Source organism: Hibiscus syriacus, unplaced genomic scaffold, assembly GCF_006381635.1.
Source record: "Hibiscus syriacus cultivar Baekdansim isolate YM2019G1 unplaced genomic scaffold, ASM638163v2 tig00116965_pilon, whole genome shotgun sequence".
Lineage (NCBI taxonomy): Eukaryota > Viridiplantae > Streptophyta > Magnoliopsida > Malvales > Malvaceae > Hibiscus > Hibiscus syriacus.
Genome location: NW_024063490.1, coordinates 5,967,882 through 5,989,149, shown reverse-complemented (window position 1 = coordinate 5,989,149; position 21,268 = coordinate 5,967,882). Strand labels below are relative to the sequence as shown.

The following is a 21,268-nucleotide window of genomic DNA, read 5'->3' as shown; positions in this document are numbered from 1 at the left end:
ATAAAAATATTATTAAAAAAATCCCATCCCCTTCTTCAGTGAACGGAAATTCACTCCAAAACAAATCAATTGTAATGCAACAATAGTTTAGAAGATAGATTTAAACTTTTATACAATTTTAAAAATGAATTTATTTTTTGTCTAAGAGCTCATAGCCCATCAACCAATTAATCTGGCAAGTGCTCTAATTTCACCATTCAAACCTGTTGCAGGAATAAAAATTCACTCCCCCCGTGATGTAGTGAAAGAAAATTCACTCCCTTTTCCTCCCGTAGTATGAATAAATCTAAATCTCCAAACATTAAATTTAGGGTACGTTTGGTTCACGGAATGTAAGATTACCAGTGGGAATGTAAGATTACCAGGGAATAGGATTACTGTGAATATTGTATTTTATGTTTGGTTGGTTTAGTAGGAATGTAAGATTATCGTGTTTGGTTAAAAGAATAAAAGATTATTAGAATATATATTTTACCAAATTGTCCTTATTATATATTTTTTTTTAACAAGTTGAATTCTACTATAATATTACTATAATTAATTTATATATTTTCTTTAAAAATTTTAAATTCATAAAATTTATATAATTATTTTTACAAAATTGAAAAGATAAATATGTTTAATGAAAGGGTAAAATTTTATTTTAACTCCTGAACTTCATATAAAATTATAATTATGAACTTTTTTTTTGTAAATCTAAAACAATTTAAGGATAAATTTGTAATTTAACCTTCGTAGAATTTTTATTATTCAACGACAGAAGAAGGATAATTTTGAAAAAAAAAATTAATGGCATTTAGTCCAAAACGCCGGTAATCCAACAATACCTAAAGGAATGGGGTAATCACATTCCTGATAATATACCCAAAAAATCCAATGTTGGTAATAAAAGATTATCGAGAATAAGATTGCCAGCCAACCAAACGGGGAATGAGGATTCCATTCCCTAGTAATATCTTATGTCGTGAACCAAACGGCCCTTTAAGGTTAAAATTTAGGGGTTCACGGTGAAAACAAATACGATGTCCCATCAGTGAGCGGGTGAGAACAGAGACGGTGATCAAAGATAATAAGAAATGATTGACGACAGGAAATAGAATTTGAAATTAAAGATTTTAAGTTTTTTTAATTAAAAAATGAGTTTTTTTATTATAATTTTTAACTTTTTTTCAAAAATAAAATTTTAAAATTATATAAATATAACACATGACATTTAAAGAAATTTTTTAATGATTATTACGATTAGACATTTAAAGTGATAATATTTATAACATCATACATTTAAATTGACTAAAATAAATTTAGACAGTTAAAAAGAATAGTTTGGATACTTATTTCTATATTAAGTTAACAAATTAAAATAATTATAATTTAATATTTTGAGTAAAAAATTGAAAAAATTGAAAAAAGCCTCAAGCATTTGATTTTTTTTTGGTACACATGGAAAATATAGAACTAAAATCTTAACTCGCTCGCTCCGTTCTTGTCAGCTCCCAACATCGCTTTGATTTCAATTGGAGGAGATTGTAAAAGGGAGGAATCTTCCTCTTGAATGAGCGCAAGGTTCACCAGTTTATCAACGCATTTATTTCCTTCTCGCAAAGTATGTCGTATTTCAAACACCCATCATTCATTTATGATTTCTAAACAGTCGTTAACCAGATTAAATTATGGAAAATCATCCATTCCTTCTCCGTTAAAAATGTCCACAATCATTTAGCATCCAAGGATCAGGTTTCTCAAACCAAGCCTTTTAGAACCCTCTTTTAGAACCACTTCACATACACTTTGACTCCTCTCTATCCATATAAAAATAAACCTTCTCGTGTATTCAGAGCCAAGCAAAAGCTTCTCTCTCTCCCTCTCTCTGCAAAAACGAAGGTTTTAATTTTTAAATTAACAAAAAAAAAAAAGTGGTGAAAGAGGAACTGTACATAACCGTACCGAGTGTTTTCCGGTGTCCAATATCATTGGACGTGATGAAATCTCCGGTTAGCCTCTGTACTGGTGTTACCTACGACCGTTCCAGCATCCAACAATGGCTCGAATCCGGTCACGACACGTGTTCCGCCACCATGCAGGTTCTTCCATCCAAGGATTTCATCCCTAACCTCACTCTCCGTCGTATAATCAATCTCTGGATCCAATCTTCTACTCTCCGGCCAGGTGCTAACTCTCCGCGGCTGCTTCCGGCGATCTCCGAGGTTCGAGCTAAGCTATTGAAGGAGAAGATTGAGAGCCAGTGCTGCGTCGAATCATTGTCTAAAGTTGTCGAATTCGCGTGCCATTGTGAAGAGAACCGAAGATTTGTGGTTAGATTCGACGGTTTTGTTGAGGTGGTCGCCGGAGTATTGAGAAGGAAATTTGTGGAAATCAAAGCTTTGGAAATGGCGGTTGGGATTTTGAATTTGAATTTGAGCGAAAACGGAGTTAAAGAACGGTTAAACAAATTAATTTTGAAAAGCAATCAGGAAAGAAATTTCTTATCGAAGATCGTTTTCGTTCTCCGAAACGGAAGCCCCTACTCCAAGGTCAAATCAGTCCGAGTCCTTGACTCACTAGACTCGACTCAGAATCCAAACGCAGAATCTCCTACTCACAAGATCTTATACCCGTCCTCCTACACCTCCTCCAAACAAACAATGACCGGTCACTAAACGATGCCGTTACCTCCATTCTAACCACCGTTTCAATAACTCGTTCCATCAAGTCCCGCCTCATTGAAAATGGCATCATAGAGATCCTATTGAACTCGTCGATGATCGAAAAGTCATTGAAGCTGTTAGCAACGCTCAGCAGTAGCAGCGAAGGCATGTCGACGATAAGCTCGAATACGAAATGCGCGGCGACAGTGGTGGAGAAGCTGTTGGAGGTGTCAAACAGGCGACGAGGATGCAATGGTGGTGCTGTGGAGCGGGTGCTACTTGCAAAAAGAGGAGAGAGTGAAGGAAGTTGATATGATCTCAATTATGTATTCCGAGTCATATATAAGTGCCCGATTATGATTCTACTAAGAACTTCGCAGTGCTTTGATTAAAGATTGAAAATGATATGGAACGTGACCCAATAACTATAGATGAGCTATGAACCAACGCTATAACAAAATGGAATGAATGAAGACTACAAGATTATCTTGAAGCAATAAAATTCTACAAGAGAACAATAATGATAGCAACCTCTCGAAGATGTTTTATATATTCAAATGTCTTTACAAATGATACCAAATGTACTTATTTATAGAATTTCTAAGCATCATATGAAAAGACTCAAAAGATGAAAACATTATTGTCAATTTAACAATAAAATGCACTTGAATGCTTTGTCTTCTTATCTTCAAGGTTGTCTGAATATTCTAGATTATTTCGTGATGAATCTAGACAATTTGAAGCTGAATTTGACCTTAATTTCCAAGGATAGAAGACTCTTGCTATTCTATGCTGAAAGTTGTCTTAATAAGTGAATTAAATTAGCCTTCATTGCATGTTTCTTTGAAAAATATGAACAACTCTTGAATTTAGATGATAACAATCAGTTTTGAATGCATTGAATGTGTGAATTAAGAGTCTTTTAATGGCTTGTCACTTGGCTGAAGTTGAAAAGACTCTCTATTGGCTCAAACTCATACAAATCATCATGCATAAAATTCCCATTAAAAAATTCCAGCTTGCACTGTCTTCAATAAATCGATCATATCTCAAGCTCCCGATATCGAATTGAGGTGATTCAAAAGGCGTTGGAAAGGTAAGAGATAGAGGAATAATGTCCAATTGATTTATGGACCCAAACACGTCTGTATTGTATCCAAAGTTGGAATACACTCTGACTGATATTCTTGCATCTGATGAAAGCGTTCAACTTCTCTCATGCACCTAAACACAAATGTGAACTTTATTCAATATTTAATTAAAAATATGCATGAAACAATTAAGAGTTAATTTGATTAATGCACTAGTTTGATTAATGAACAAACTTTATTAATGAACTAAATGCATGAATGAAGTAGTTTATTAAATGACTAGATGCATAAATGAACTACTTCCCTAAATGAAATACATACTTAAATGTAATGAATGCTTTAATAAACAACATACTTATTAAATGCAATGAATGTAATGCAACTAATAAAACTCATGCAAATTCATGTAATAAATGATATCATATGATAAGTATATCTTAAGAGGTAAATACAAACATATGATAAAATGTAGTGTATAAATGAGTAGGTATAGGATGAAGTAAGGTAGAACTTCCTTTGAATCAGTCTTGGTGAACTTCAATTGAATCAGTCTTGGTGAACTTCAAGGATTTAATTAGATAAAAAAAAAGTTAAGGCTGATTGGGATCACATCAAAAGCGGTGGTGAAAGGGAATGGGGTGACGAAGATTGTGGTGATAATGCAAAGAGAAGGGGAAGGAATAGTGAAAATGATGTGCAGGGGTTTGGTTAAAGCTGTAAGAGGTGTGTGTAAAGATTTGAGCTTGGGCTGTTATGAAACCAAAACTACCCATATTAGGCCCTGTTAGTTAAACAAGATTCAAAGAATTCTGGGCTTTCTGCTTTAGGAAATACATTATTGCAATTTTGTTGAAAGAAACATGAGAAATTCATTGGAAAATCCTTTGATCCTCAACCTTAGTAAAATTCTGATGATGAGATAATGTATATCACGTCAATATAATAACATATCATATATTGTATCATTCAAAATTATTGGAGTGATATACATTATGCCTCTTAAATTAATGATATAACAGTTGTTATATTGTTCAAATTTATGACATAATATATATCATATCATCTAAATTAATGACGTAACATCATTAATTAGGTATATGTGGAAATTTCACATCAATAATAAATAATAATCAAATTTTCATTCAATAGGAGTTACTTGACTAAAAATTAAATATCAAGACTAAAATACTTTAAAAAATAATAAGAGTTAAATGATCATTTAAGCAAACATTATGGACTAGTTTGGTGATTATGTCTCTTTTAACCTTTATTTTTTAATACAATACACCATTGTCTCCTAAATTATACACTTTGTACCGAGTTACATGTTAAAATATTTTATGGGATGTGTTGTCCTTTGAAAGGTTGAAATGTTATCTTATTTGTCTGAAACCCTTAACCCAAGAAAAACATAAGGATAAATTATATTTCTAATCACTCAACTGTTCTAGAAATTATGTTTCGGTTTCTTTCGCCCCACAATTTATTTTTTCACAACTTCATGAGCGTAACAAAGCCCTGCAACTCCATTTCCAATGACAGCAAAATCGAAATACTGTGTAGACCCTTTGCCTAAAACTGAAACACCGCGTTAAAGCTAAGATCCTTCACAAAATCTCTAACATCTAATCAACGAATATAGAAACCAAATAGACTAAAATCAATATTCTTAAGAAATGCCCTGAGAGTTCTCTTTGTAGGCGTCCATTGACTGTGAGAGTCTCAAAGGGTCTGTTCGAATAGATGGACAATCGGTCAGTGCACACACGTATATATATTCATTGAACTCTCTCTGATAATTCTTTGGTTCAGGTGACTAAATCTACAGAAAGATGATAGTTTAGGTACTAAATGTGTAATTTATCCTTTTTTAAGTAATCCTTTTACATTTTACTGTTGGCCGAATGAGGACCCGAGGGTCGACGTTTCAATCGGGTCATTTAACTACTTCGTTTCATCCAACAAAAAACATGGAAGATGAAACAAGCAAGATTTTCTGTTTTCTTCACTACTTTATTCCAAAGTAAATCCTCTGTTTATCTCAACAAATGACCACCAGAGATCAAACAATGCAGCAACTTCCATGTTTGTTCCTCTTCTGCCTCGATCTCTTTTCCCTCTTGAATTCTTTCCCCGTATCGCCACCCAATAACAACATCACCTTCTACTACGACGCTTTCTTCGGCACCGACGGCATTTGTCTCACTCAAGAAACCACCTGCCACTCTTCTTCTTCACCGTCCCACATCGGAAGAGCCCTCTACGTTTACCCCGTCCGTTTCCTCCACGACAACGCTTCTTTCACTTCCGTCTTCTCTTTCTCCGTCATCCCTAACCCCATCTGTCCTTTCGGCGACGGCGTCGTTTTCTTCCTATCCTCCAGGCACGATTCTTTCAGCTTCTTCAATGGCTACATGGGACTCCCACAGCTCGACGATGACTTCAACTCCCAAGATTCTTCTTTTCTTTCTTTGCCGTTGAGTTCGACACGAGTTTCAACCCTTCACTCGGTGACATCAATGGCAATCATGTCGGTGTTGATGTTAACTCGGTGCTTGATGTTTTGTCCAAAGGGTTTGATCTCAAAAGTGGGAAAAAGATTACAGCTTGGATTGAGTATGGTGATTCGACCAAGTTGGTTCAGATATGGCTTAGTTATTCATCGATTAAGCCAGCCAGTCTTCTTGTTTCACAAATCGACCTTGCGAACCAGTTCAAGGAATACATGCACGTCGGTTTCTGGGCTTCGAATGGACTCGGTTCGTCGATGCACATTGTCGATCATTGGCAGTTCGAAACATTCACCACTTCCATTGAATTAGGCTATTGTTTCATGTGTTTTCCAGAGGATTCTTCTACCATTAATGATACTCATAAAACCAGTCTCAAGATTGGGAACATGTGGATTCTATTGGGATCTTTAGTGGCTTCCGTCGTGGTTATAATAGCGGTTCCGGTCATTTGTTTCGTCGTGATGAGGAAGGAGAGGAGTGTTGAAGAAGAAGAGAAGAAGCTATAGTTGAAATGACTAATAATGTTCCAACAAGATGGTCACTTGCAGAGATCAAGTCAGTTACACTGGGGTTTCATAGGAACAGAATTGTTGGTGAAGGTGCTTCTGCAGTTGTTTATAAAGGGTCCGTCGCTTCCGGTGGAGCCATCGCGGTGAAGTGGTTCGATCAGTCGAATCAGAAATCATTCGCGAATAATCCGTTTACGACAGAGTTTGCCGCTCTGGCCGGTTGCTTGAAGCACATGAATTTGGTTCAGCTTCAAGGGTGGTGTTGTGAGGGGAATGAGTTGGTGTTGGTGTATGAGTTTTTGGCCAATGGAAGCCTTGACAGACTCCTCCATAGAAACCCAGATTCTTCAACCTTCCTTTCATGGAGCTTAAGATTAAAGGTAGTTCTTGGTGTTGCTTCGGCTCTTTCGTTTTTGCATGAGGAATGTCAGAGACAGATTATTCATAGAGATATGAAACCCTGCACATAATTCTTGATGATGAATTCAATGCCAAGCTCGGGTTATTCATAGAGATATGAAACCCTGCACATAATTCTTGATGATGAATTCAATGCCAAGCTCGGGGATTTCGGTTTAGCCGAAGTCTACGAACACAATTGTGGTTCGAGAGAAGCTACAATACCGGCCGGAACTATCGGATATCTCGCTCCTGAGTATGTTTATTGCGGTGTTCCGACTGTGAAAACCGATGTTTACAGCTTCGGCGTGGTGGCGCTCGAGGTGGCCACCGGAAAATGGCCCATGGATGATAACAAAATGGTGCTTGAGTACTGGGTTTGGGACCTATGGTTGCAAAGGAAACTACTCGAGGCGGCTGATTGGATACTTTCGGGGAGGTATAACGTCTCGGAGATGGAGAGGGTGCTCGTTGTAGGACTTTGTTGCGTTCATCCCAACCATGAAAAACGACCCACAGTGAGAGAAGCTGCCATAGTTCTCAGAGGCGAAGCGGCACTTCCGGTTTTGCCAGACAAGACAACAGTGAGGTTCAAATCAAATTTGTGTCGAGAAAGTGAAGATATTTTGAACTTCGGTGTAGAAAACAGTCCGATCAGCGGCGATGCGGGGTGGTTGACTCCCACGAGCCATTTTAGCAAGGTTTAGCTTAGGAAAGAAAATGAGAAACTATATGAAAGTACACGCAGGAAACATATTGTGATGATGTTCTAATATAAGGATTTAGGGTTTGCTCATGAAACAACAGCTGCAGATCATTTATAGATTTGTAAAATACAACAAAAAATACATGTTTTTTTTGCCAGTGTAACTATGATCTTGACCTCCGTGTGAGTTCCGTCTGTCTTTATATACAATTTTCATGATCCAACGGTATCGTTCGAACTACCAATGGAGCCGGAAACTGGCTGCCTGCATTACTGGATGCAGAAAATATGCACCTAGTGTCAATGCCGTGATGGCCAAATAGGGTAATCGAATGAATTCTTTGTAGTAATCTTTCGGCAATTTTTGGCGGCCATCGAGGATAGCCGCAAATGGGATGATGCTTGTGCGCTTTTTTACGACTTCAAAAGCCTCCCCATGTCGCACAGCTAGTCTCCTATCACCATTCCAAGCACCAAATAAATGATGTCCGATCAAACCAATGGAGGCTGCAACCGCTACAGAGTTTCCAATCCAAAGTGTGTGTGCCAAGCACCAGATTACCTGCCCTACCATCTGAAAAGATAAGAGGGAATTACAAAGCGGATAATTTGAAAACATCGGAGAAGGAACGGAAAGTGTTCGCCAAGATAACGGAAAACTGTAAAGAAACAATATAATGCCAAGATAATAGTGGTGAACCTGTGGATGACGGGTGATTCTCATGATGCCGGTTTCCCACAGATGCATTTCTGGCTTGTCGACGGCTGCTACCTCTAATAGATTAAAGGTAGAAGGATACAGGAAAATGAAGGAAACAAAATTCAAGAGCCATACAAGCTGATGGACTCCAGGGGCATTTTGAAGTTGCCATAACTGCAACCCATCATACCTGTGGTTGATGAAGTACACCTGCAATGAAATCCCAAAAAAAAAAATCAACAGTCGGAACGAACTCCACTATGCCCTCAAGAGGCCAAGAATTACAAACCAAAGCTGCAAGACGATGAAAATCAACTTTAAACAAGCGTTCCTTTGTTTACATAAGAAATTTGGAACTCACGACTGTGCTAACAACCAACGGAAGGGATACACCAGCAAATAGAACACGGTATGGACGTTTTCCCAAGAGCTTCTCACCCGTGTCCCGAAAGCTAGCCAAGCCACTATGGACAGTGGCAAATATGAGAATGAGAGCCAACATTACGACTGCCAAATAAGGATTTGAGAATCAAATTCTTATTATCAAAGCCCTATTACAGAAAATAACACAAATAACACCGACAAAGCAAGAAGCCATTAATAGTTAATAGCATATAACTTCCGTCACTTGTGGAGCTCATCATTCCGAGTACACACTGAGGTAAAAAATGTTAATTCCACAGTAAAATGAGTAAATCTCTTGTAAAAGGAAAACATGACAACAAAAGCTAATATCAAAATCAGTGCAAGGCATCAGTTATCAAAATGGAACAGAGCTTCGATAATTTTTAAAGAACATGCAGCCGATCACTCATGAGTCGAAATTAGTTTGTCGAATGCATCCTATAAACCAACAGGGAAGATTTAATGCAAGTCAAAAATCATTTGATCACTAGAAAAAAAAGTTAAATTTTGGTACATAAATTAAGAAAATCTATAAACATTCCTCTGAAGGAGAACAATTTTTGTATCTTCAATTCAGCACCAATTGTCTAAGAGAACAATTTTTGTACATAAACCCTCAATGCATCTTAATTTTTTTATATTTAATTCATCGCCAAATTGTGGCAGGCATCTAAAATTGCTAATAGGCATGGTGTATTAAGAGAAAAATCCAAGCAATAAGTATGAATTGAACTCAAATATCAGCATAAACAATATGATCAAATTACAGATTTTCGAAAGCTAACCTCATGGCTGTCAGAGAGGGTTGAAACAGCATCAATAAAAGCTTTTCCATAGCCAGTGGAGTTATCAATCCAGACAACATCGAGGATGAAAAGAACAATTCCCAGAACAAGAGTGAAATAAATCCAAGAAACGATGCTTTGGGTCCCCAAATCGAAGGCTGCAGAGTCCTCACCCACCAAAGGAAGGGGATCTTCTGAGGAAGAATCGGTTTCCCCAAGGGAAGCTTTGGAGAGAAATCGAATTCTAAAGGAATCTGAATGGGGTTTAAGGGATGTTGAATTGATGGGTTTTCTGGGTTTGAGGTGGAAAAGGGAGAGACTGGAGATGAGTTGAAGATGATGTTTTTTGGCTATGGGTTTGACTGGACGAGGAGAGGAGAACGATGAGTTTGCCACAACAAGACAAGCCGCCATTTTTACACGATAAAAGAGAGCTTGGGAAGCCGATGGGATTTACAGAAATGTCAACTCCCAGTGGACCAAATCTAAAAGAAACATTTTTTTGTCAAATTATTCTTTTAGTCCCTCTATGATGCATAAATTGACGAATTTAACTACTGTATTCTTATTTGATCATTTTTAATCTTATATTTTTCAAATTTTAAAATTTTAATCTTAACTAAAAAAAAATTCATAAAATTTTAAACTTTAAAATACAATTCATCATTGTCTCTTTTCTTACGTTACACTCACCTTATACTATACAGGTCAAAATATACCTCTGATAATTTTCAAATCATAGAACATATAATCACTTCTAAATATCTGTAAACAAAGCACTGGGTACACTACGAATGAGACCTAAAGTGACATACCATAATCATCAATCAGGCACATGGTTTACTGCATACAAATAACATAATTAGAGATCTGTCTAATTATAAGTATATAAAGTCCACTTCTTATTTTTGCTATGGAACTTTAAGTAATTTTTTAAAGTCATTGGTAGAATTATTTTATAAAAATTCTAGTATCTAGTTTTTTTTTTGACATTCTATCACTAAAAAATTTATATCTTTTAAAATACATATAAAAATAGATTTATTGTTTAGGGTAAACTATGTCAATATTCCTTTTAATATTTGGTATGAAAGATTTTGATCGCCGAATTTTTTTAATTAAGTACACTTGATCCTTTATGTTATCGGTTAGTACAATTTAAATCACTTGACCGTTAAATTCTGTTTACCCATTAACGAAAGTATGAGTTGACAATTAAAAAATAAAAAGGCTTAAATATACAAAAGGTGTCTAATCTATGCCTGTTTTTTTAGTTTAGTGCCTAATGTTTCATTCCGTTACTCAAAATGGGTCCAGTCGTGACGGGCCGTTAAGTTTGACCGTTAACCAATTAAAAATGTCAGCTGACTTATTTTTTAGGGTAAATATATATAATTAATCCCCAAACTTTTAAGACATTGTATTTTGCTCACCTTGAAAATTAAATATAAAGTAACCGGAGCTTACCCCGATGGCGGACGAAGGAAACGACGACGAGAGGGATGGATGGGTTTTGGTTGGAACAAAGCAGGGAACCAAGTGGCGGTGAGGCGAATGGAGCTCGGGATCATCGCGAAAATAACGAAAACAGTGACAGTGTTTAGTGTTTTTCGACGAAGATTTAAGTCGTTCTTTGGGGATAGCAGCGATGATTCATGGTGTGAGGGTGGTTGGGTTTTGGTCGCGGGCGGACGACAGTTATATTGGTGGGGACGGTGTGACCTACATACGCATACGGTGACCGAAATCGTAAAGAATATCAATGGTGGCTTTTTAGGTTTTTGAAGGAGCTTTAAAGGGTAACCCACGAAGTGTCGGCGGCGGTTTACGGTGAATAATCAGAGGGGTTTGGGTAGGGGAATGGTGGGGAACGTTTTGGTGGTGGCGGTGCATGCCACCACCGAGAAATGACGACAGAAGAAGTTTAATGGGATGACCAAAATGCAGGATCCTAAAAGTTTGAGGATTATTTATATATTTTACCCTTAAAAATGTGGGCTGGCATTTTTAATGGGTTAACGACCAAACTTAATGGCTTGTCACGATTGGACCAATTTTGAGTAACAGAAAAAGCACTAGGCACCAAACTAGAACGAAAAAAACGTTAGACACTAAATTGGAAAAAATGACATAGATTGGACACATTTTGTATATTTAAGGGGGGGAAAACTATATGTCTCCTATCCTCATTTTAGTTATCGTCAATCATTTAGTTATACTTTATTGCATTCCTTTAATTAAAAACTTCCTTTTTAATATAGAATCTCAACAACCTGATGTTAATGCATCCAACTTGTTAGCTGCACAAACTCTCCTAAATCCTCAGTTGCTAATCTTAGTTAACACGCTCCTGCCTTTGAAGCAAGAAAACTCAGAATTAGTGCTGCAATATCTCAATCAAATTCAGCTCCGGACCACATTTCCCGTTCCTTGTACTTCGATGATAAACCAAACAGGATTCATGCAAGAAGGGTCTTCTTCCAACATGACCAACTTCGGCTACACAAATTTCCAAGAAAATTGGACATCTTCGACTTTAACCAATGCATTTGTCGGACGACCAAATTCAACGGTTCTCGCTCAATCATAAACTCCAAACTTACAGTCAATGGATGCCAATCAGAGTTATAGCTTTGATTCTGTGAGGTCGACACCCACATCAAGTCCAGCATCTTTGTATTCATCATCTACGTACACGAACACATACACTACTGATGAAGAAATAGAAAGCTTCGATGACTTATTTAAATTTGAAATTCCTGAGGATTTTAATATCAATGGTTTTATGTAAAATTATACAGAATATAATGTTTAATATTTCGGATTTTAATATCAATGGTTTTATGAAAACGCCTCTATAGTGCTACTCTATCGCGCATTTACATAAAAAAGCCACTATGACATGTTTTTGAGGCGTTTTTATAGTAAACGCTACTATTGATGAACCTTATTGTGACGTTTGTCTAAAAATGCCGCTAAAGTAGTATTTATAGCGGCGTTCGTTAAAAAAACACCACTATAAACTAACCCTATTGCAGCGTCTGTGCTAAGCACGCCGCTAAATTACTATTCTATTCTATTGAGGCGTTTGTTAAAGAAACGCCGCTAAAGTTTCATTTTGTGGCTTTTAGATTGTAAACGCCACTAGATGTTTAAATTTTGTGGCGTTTACTTTAAACGCCGCTACAGAACAGTTTTGCTTTAGAATATATATATATATATATGCATTAATAACTTGAAATTGAATATATACATTTTTATAGGATAAAAATATATACCGTTAAACGAAAACAAGCAAAGGATTTTTTTTTTTGATTAAGTAAGGATTTTTTAAATAAAGAAAAAATTTAAATAAAAGGTAAATTAGTTATTTGGTGATATACTTGATTTAACAAAATATCATTTTTTTAGTGTAAATCGAAGGGATTTTCGAACCATATTATATTACAACTTTGAAACTAACTTTCATTGGTTAGGATTCGTTTACCGAGAAAATTAAGGCTTAATAAAGAAAATTATCGACAGTTTTATTAAAACATTCTAACCCTTTTTTTACTGGCACCCAAACAATATTATTTACTAAAATAGTATCCTAAGAAAGTTTGGAAAATGATATTATTTTAGCAAGATTATCATATACATATAAATAAAGAAAAACTATATTTTATGTGTCAAAATATAAAAGAAACAATTGAATCATGGATTTAAATAACGGTTGCGGTCGGTTGTATTACTTTTATCGTGATTGCGGTATAATAATAATTGCGGACGACACCACTATCATTATATGGTAGCCGCTATTCTGATAATGGTCCGCTATTTAAATTCGTGATCTGAATTTAGAATTAAGAGAGGGAAGATGAATGGTTTGATGAAGTTTGGAATTGTTGTCCCGTGTTGTTTGTTCCTCATAAGTTTAATAAAGATCCTTTACGATTATTTATGGAAACCTCTCCGTATACAGAAAATGATGAATTCTCAGGGAATCAGAGGACCGCCTTACAGATTCATCCATGGCAACAACAAGCAAATTACCCGGATGAAGATGGAAGCTTCAACCAAACCTATGGTATTGACTCATGATATATTTCCCAGGCTGCAGCCACATATTTACACATGGCTCAACACGTATGGTAAGAGCATGGATACGTTCATTTTCAGTTTTCCGAAGTGATTTCGTAAACTCGATTCGAAATTCGTACCTAAAGATCGGCGCTTTTGTTTTTTTTATATGATCAGGGAAGAATTATCTTTATTGGAACGGTGCTGAAGCTGAGCTTGTTATCTCAGAACCTGAACTGGTCAAAGAGGTGTTGATTAATAGTGGAAAAGCGTTTCTGAAAAGGAAGCCTACAGACTTGGGCAACAAGCTACTGGGGACCGGACTTGTGACAGTCGAGGGAGAAAAATGGGTGAAGCAACGTAAGCTGGCGAATCACGTTTTTCATGGTGAAAGCTTAAAGGTAATGAATCATATCCCCGTAGCCGTATGTGAAAAATGAAGAGTTCGAGCAACGTAGCTCGGGACTAATGGACTAATCTTCATGTTTTGTTTGAGCAGAACATGAATCAAGCAATGATCGCCAGCGTTGAAACAATGGTAGCAAGGTGGAAAGGACAAGAGGGTAAAGAGATGGAAATGTACCAAGAGTTTAAATTATTGACTTCAGAAGTGATATCAAGAACAGCTTTTGGTAGCAGTTACTTGGAAGGGGAGAAGATATTTAACATGTTGAACAAGTTGTCGATGATCGTGATCCGAAATGTTTTCAAGGTTGTTGCCTCTATGCTTAATCAATGAAAATTTTGGACTTTTCATCCGGATTGATTCAGTTTTCTCCTTGGACATAGCTGACCTTGGTTTGCTTGTGCAGCAAGTTATGGAAATCTGCTGATTTGAAAGAGGCAGAAGAACTTGAAAAAGGAATACAAGATTGTGTGATGGAGATTGTTAAGAAAAGAGAAGACAAGGTCGTGAACGGAGAAGCCGAAAGCTTCGGAGACGATTTCCTGGGATTACTTATAAAGGCTTATCATGATTCGGACGAGGGAAAAAGACTTCTATTGCAGGATTTGGTAGATGAGTGCAAAACATTCTACCTTGCTGGACAAGAAACTGTTAATTCTTTGCTTGGATGGGCCGTCTTGCTTTTATCAATCCATAGGGATTGGCAGGAGAAAGCAAGAAGAGAGGTTATTGAGATATTCGGTAACCAAAATCCACATCATGAAGGCATTCACAAACTGAAAACTGTAAGTAAACTATCTAACCATTTGACATGTTTCTTGTGATGTAATTTAACATGTTTCAATTCTGCAAACAGATGAGCATGATCATCAACGAAACTCTAAGATTGTACGGTCCGTTGAATGGTCTGCCGAGAGAAGCTGCAAGAGAAGTTCAGCTGGGAAATCTGCTCTTACCTGCTAATATGAAGGTATCGGTTCTGAATGTACTTCACCATGACCCTCAACTGTGGGGAGCCGATGTGCATCTTTTTAAACCGGAGAGATTTGCGGATGGAGTCGCCAAAGCAACGAATTATAACGCGGCTGCGTTTTTTCCGTTCGGATTGGGGCCTCGTTCTTGTGCCGGTATGGCCTTTGCAACAACAGAAGCCAAGATTGCTCTATCCATGATACTACAACGCTACAGCATGATTCTCTCCCCTGGCTATGTCCACAAACCAGTACTCACTATCACAATTCGACCACAACATGGAATTCAAGTAATACTCGAGTCACTGCATAACGATGCTTAATATATACATAGCCACTAAGAATTCAACGCATAATCCTTGGTTCATGTATTCACTTTTTAAAAGAGGATATATAACTAGCATTCAAAATCCTAATATAATTACGGATTCGAGCAACTTCATCGATAGGGTGTGTACGTTGTCAATAATTAAAAAATATTTTATGTAAATACTATATTTTTAACTACCTCATACTACTAAAAAAACCCTACTACAACGTACTCGGGTTCGAATCTGAGCATTGCCACCACTACCGTTGGCTTGGGCCAAGCATGCCTCTCCAAAAGCACTGGTTAGTGAACCTTACTTTTCTCCCCCAATGTACTAATCATTTAACCTTAGACACGATCATTCGTTTTTACATTTATATCGGTCGGAACGACTTCAATTCTCGATTATCAATATTAAGGTCGTGATAAGGATATAGTTCAATTGATGATCTTCATTATCTTAATTAAACCTTCCTTCAATCATGAGCAACTAAAGACTGAGGTTAAGACTATAGACCTCACAATATAATCGTCACTATGACTTCCACTTATCATCACTAATAATGGATAAAGGTTCCATACCTCATGCAAGAGTTAGCTGTCAGAATCAAAACTTAATTAAATTAGGATTTAATCATATCGAATCATTAAGAATAAAGTATTATATTTATGGAATCGTATCTGAATTCATTGTTGAAGATAACCTAGAATATTGAGATCTTGAAAATTACCTTGCAGGTTAAGATCTTCCAAGAAAATTACCTAGAATAATGAGATCTTGAAGATTGCCTCGTACGTTGAGATATTCTAAGAAGATATATTGTTGAATATAAGATGATATATTTCTTGGGACCAAAACTTTTATATATAACTTTATTTACACTTTTATTTTCATAATACTTCTAATACTTTATAATTTGTATAACATAATTAGTCATTTAATTTTGTATCATATTTTATAATAACAATATAGGTTGAGAATATATACCAATAATTATAGATTTTAATAGAACGTTTAGGGTGAGCAAAACTCGACTCGATCCGAAAAATCGAATTTTTTTCTCGAAAAACTCGACTCAAATTAAGTTTGAATAGCAATTTCATAAATTCGACTCGAAAAATTTTAAAATCAAATCGAGTTGTAAAATGCAACTCGAATAACTCGAATTTTTTAGTAACTTGTGGATTTATTTTCAAGTTTGACTCGAGTCCTTGGACTTTGTATGATATATGTATATCACATATGAAATATGAAGCAATATATTTGTATTGTATATATGGTTATAGAAAGTAACTTAAATTGGAATCAAATAATATTATAATATTATAAATATTTACAATGAAATTTAAATAGGAACTCAACAAATCGACTCGTCTCAAAAAATTTCAAACCAAGTCCAAGTTGTAAAATAAGACTCGTCAACTCGAATTTTTTTACTCGACTCGATCGAATGCTCACCCTATTAACGTTAACAAATAATCAATCAATATAAAATAAAGATAAATTATATTGATTTGTATGGAGGTGGAAGACGGATGAGTCTGTCATGCTCGACGAGCACCTTTGAGCACAATTAATTTAATTTATAAAAATTTAAAGTTCTAAAAGATTCAATGTATAATTATAAATTAGTTAAAAATTTATAGATAAATTATTTAAAATAAAATGTTACTTATATTATTTTCTATAATTTTTAACAAAAATTGGAACAAATAAAATAAATTGGTTAAAAATTATGAAAAATAATGTAATTAATCCTATTTATTCCTCTTTTTTCTCCCTCCGGATGGTTTACTTCTCTGCCCTTACCCTCTCTCTGGAGTTCGCCGCTTTCTTCTTCTTTTTACCGAGGTTGGCTTCAATCTTCTCCGCTCCCATTTTGGTTGTCTTTAGTCTTCTTCCCTTTGGGCTGAGTGGTTCTCTTTTACATTCTCCCTTTCGTCCTTGGGCATTGGGTCATGGCTTCTGTAAAGGGTCCATTTTGCTGTGTACATCCCCAGCCAATAAGAGGAGTGGGTGCCAGACTCGCTAAGAGGAGAGAACAGTGGTTCCGCGCCCCCTAACTACTGAAGACCTTAAAGAGGTGGTTGACGTTCGTAAGGCATAGATAGATGATTCTCTTAATTTAATTCTTTGAAACTACGTGCTCCTCTCTCTATTTTAATAGTAAGATTTTATATTATTGGCACTTCTATAGAATAGAAAGAAGGTTTTGAAGAGCCTCGTCAAACAAAGTACGCCCAAAGACTTATTTCCTTTAAGCGGAGACCCTTTTTTTGTGAGGGGTCGTAGGCCAGTCTTTCAGTAATTCCTGAGGGCAATAAAAAAAAGTTCTTTATAGGTTCACTAACACGAGCCGGCAATCGATTTCCTACAACCCCATGGAATCTCATTCATTCAAATTGTATAGAAAGAAATCGGATGAGACTTTCATTCTTACTATTCGTATTATCGGAGTAGAAGTAAGAAAGCAGATTTACTAATCAGTTTATTCGCCATGTTACGAGAAGGGGATGGTCGATGGAAATAAAAAGAAAGAGCTTTGAATGCAAGCTTCACTCCATCTTTGAGAGTATGGAATTAAGAAGTGGCGGTTAGCACACCTGCTTCAATTTTTTGACGTCTATCAGCTTTCTTCCTCGAGTGCTTGAGTAGAGGCTTATGGAAAGACCTAACTGCTCTTATAGTGTTAAATAATTTACTTTTAAAATTTTAACTAATTTTAAATTATAAGTTGATTCTTTTATAATGTTAACTTTTTATAAATTAAATTAATAGTACTTAACGGTACTTATCGTTAATGATAGTTAAAGATGCTCGAATTTTCCAATAGAAGATAATCAAAAGTATTAAAAATCTCTGAAAAAACCTTAAACTTCATGTAATATCAGCTTCATCTATTAAGTGTTCTTATCATGCTTAAATAGTGTTCAATCATAAGTTAGAGATCAAAAGATACAAATTCTCTCGTTACAAGGATAAAAAAGTAATTGTCATAATCATTTTTTTAAAATTACATTTAAAAATAATTATGATTTTATTTTAAAAATTTTGAGGTTTTACTTAATTTTTAAAATTTAGTTTGAATTTGGAGTTGCCATCGAATTTTGAATTAGGTAGATCGAATACCTAAAAACACATTTGTAAAACAATTTTAAGAAAAATAATTTAATAAGACAAAAACTAGTCAACATTTTTCAAAGATTTACTTTAAAGGGTTCGAGATTCGATTACGCGTGAGGAAGGGTAAACACCTCCACAACACCCAAAATTGGTACCTAATCACTTATGTGTCGTCGTTACACTGGAATTTGCAAGTTCGAATCAAAAATTAAAATATGATCCTTCATATTAAAATTGATTAATTTATTTCAAGTTTACTTTTCGTTTGAATGTCATCTTAAATCACATATACTTTTAACGTCCATTCTACAACTAGTGTTCTTACAATTTTTTGAATAAAATATGTTTAAAATATATTGACATGCATGTATTTTATAACTTAAAACGAATGAACAAAAGAACAAATAAAATAGAAGGAATAAATAAATGAAAAAATATACATGCAAATATAAATTAATGAGGATTAAGGAATGTTGGATAAATATAATACATATTCAAAATAAAAATGTAAATAAAATATGGTATATATATAGTATACTATATTACATAAATACATATATATGATTAAAATAAAACAATAAAAAATATAAGGACTAATTATATATAGAAATGTAAAACTAAGAACAATCGTAAACAAGGATAAAAAATATTTAATAAACATATATATGTTAATACACGTGGGTAAAATAATAATAATAAAATAAGGTACCCATTTAATATTAAAATGTATGATATAAATTAAAATACATAACATATTATATAATTCGTATATGTATGTCTTAATGGATTAAAATGAATTAACCAACAAATAACAATGTTAAGTGCAAACAAATATATTCAAGAACTGAATAAGCATGATAATAGGATGAGAATGAATTAATTGCAAAGTTATGAGCATGAAATAATATGGAATTTATATATAAAAAAGGACCAAAATGTATTCAATTAAAACTTTGGGAGGATCACACGAGAGATTTTTCCCGAAACATCAAAACACGTGAGTTAAATAAACTTAAAACGACGTCATTTTGGGTTTCATAATTATTGGTTATGACTTAAGAAACCCTAAAAATTCAATTGTTTCTTGGCTACTAAAAAGTTGAGAGAATTTTTCCCAAAGCCTCATGATCTCCCCTATTGTCGTGACTCCGATGAGGATCAACAGTGACGACCACCACTGATTGACGTTGATCACCGCTCACCGGTGACAAAGGAGGAGGATAAGATGACAATCGATCAACATGTTTCTTCACCCTAAGTATGGGTTCAGCCCCCGATTAATTCCAAAATGGCTAGATCATCGTAGATCTACAAAGAAGTCTTCGACTTCTATGGTTTTCGGTGACCTTTCTCTTTTCCGGCGAAGAGAAAACGAAGATAAGTATCTTCTCTCCATTTCTCCTAATTTCTTTTTCTGTTCGTTTTTTTGTTCGTGTTTCCCTTTTTTCGTTTCTTTTTCGTTGATTTGTTATCTCCTTCTTCGAATCCCTTTCTTTTTCGAGTTTGGAACCCCTCCCTTTTTGGTTGATTGCATTTTATATGAGAAAAAGGTTGTGTGTTTTGATGAGAGTTGGCAGAGATGATGATTTCATAGTGGGGATGGGGAAATCCTAGATTTCCTGGGATTAGATCATTTATTTTATTGGGTTTTCTAGATCTAGTTTGGTGGATTTGGATTTGTTTTGGTTTCTTTTCTTGATTTTTTACTATTTTCTTTATTTTTTTGGTTGTTGGCTAGATAGGCATGACCGGAGAAAAAAGAAAAAATGACTATGAGAGTGGCGATGGGTAGCGGTGGCGTAGGTGGCTACCTTAAAATTAAGGTTAGCCAAAGTTGGTTTAGGTTGTTGGCCTATTGTTGGGCTTTCTTGTAATGGGCCTATTTAGATGCGATTGGGTATGCTGGGCTTGTATGTTGTAATATGTAAAAAAAGGAATAATAAATAATAAAATAAATATTAATAACGTTAATTTAATTTAAAAACACTCGAACAAAAACGAGTGTCTACAACTGTCTTTCTTTGCCCATTCTTGTGTTAACAAGAATAGGGAAAAGATAAAAAGATAATGAGTTTTTGTCCGGTTCCATCTTTTGTTTTGAAATTTAATGTTGTCTCACAGGAGACTGAAAATGATCTATATCTCAAGAGAGTTTTTTTCAAAGTTTTGTTTCAGGGGAAACAATTTCAAAAGGGTTGAAATTTGTAATATCATAAGTTGTTCTATCAAGAGAAAGAAATTTTAAGCAAGGAAAAATTTATTTCAAGAGAAATGATGGTGATGCTTTAAGTTCCAAAGGAAACTGTCTCGAGTAAGACAAAGTTGGTTTGAAAAGAAATTATCTCTTGTAAGATAGAGTTTTTCCTTTTGAGAGAAAACTACCTCGAGTGAGGCAAAATTTGTTGTGTTTCAAGGGAAACTCGTGATAAGCAAGATGCAATTTTTCTGCAAGAGAAACGATCTCAAGGGAGACCAACGATTTGTTTCTTCGTGTTGAGGAAGTCTAATCATTGTTTGCTGGTTCGATCATTCGCTTGAGGACGTCGGGTTTGTTGACGACATTGTTCCTTCGTGTTGAGAACATCTAGTCGCATTTGAATGCCAGTGTATCTGAAGACAACATTATTCCTTCTCCTTGAGGA

The 21,268-nt window shown here is 35.2% G+C and overlaps 2 protein-coding genes and 2 pseudogenes across 3 annotated transcripts; 3 read left to right on the top strand and 1 right to left on the bottom strand.

Annotated features, from left to right (window-relative positions):
- LOC120191106 overlaps positions 1-4,448 on the top strand; it is a 29,566-nt pseudogene extending 25,118 nt beyond the window's left edge.
- A 1,336-nt stretch (positions 4,449-5,784) lies between these two features.
- On the top strand, positions 5,785-7,906 carry LOC120191150 (annotated as a pseudogene).
- Positions 7,907-7,938: 32 nt separating this feature from the next.
- Positions 7,939-10,195, bottom strand: LOC120191105 (15-cis-zeta-carotene isomerase, chloroplastic-like). 2 transcript variants are annotated; one of them, XM_039194101.1, is made up of 4 exons: positions 9,751-10,195; positions 8,925-9,068; positions 8,564-8,773; positions 7,939-8,437 (listed from the first exon to the last, which is right to left on the bottom strand). In XM_039194101.1, exons 1-4 carry the CDS (start codon positions 10,165-10,167, stop codon positions 8,102-8,104), a joined length of 1,107 nt encoding a protein of 368 aa, XP_039050032.1. In that variant the 5' UTR covers positions 10,168-10,195; the 3' UTR covers positions 7,939-8,101. The 2 variants fall into 2 exon arrangements, with proteins under 2 accessions (XP_039050032.1, XP_039050033.1); XM_039194102.1 differs by having other exon boundaries at positions 8,183-8,437; positions 8,545-8,773.
- Positions 10,196-13,612: 3,417 nt separating this feature from the next.
- On the top strand, positions 13,613-15,519 carry LOC120191149 (cytochrome P450 CYP749A22-like). The gene is made up of 5 exons (XM_039194133.1): positions 13,613-13,886; positions 13,993-14,216; positions 14,315-14,527; positions 14,605-15,006; positions 15,078-15,519. Exons 1-5 carry the CDS (start codon positions 13,613-13,615, stop codon positions 15,513-15,515), a joined length of 1,551 nt encoding a protein of 516 aa, XP_039050064.1. The 3' UTR covers positions 15,516-15,519.
- The last annotated feature ends 5,749 nt before the right edge of the window (positions 15,520-21,268 follow it).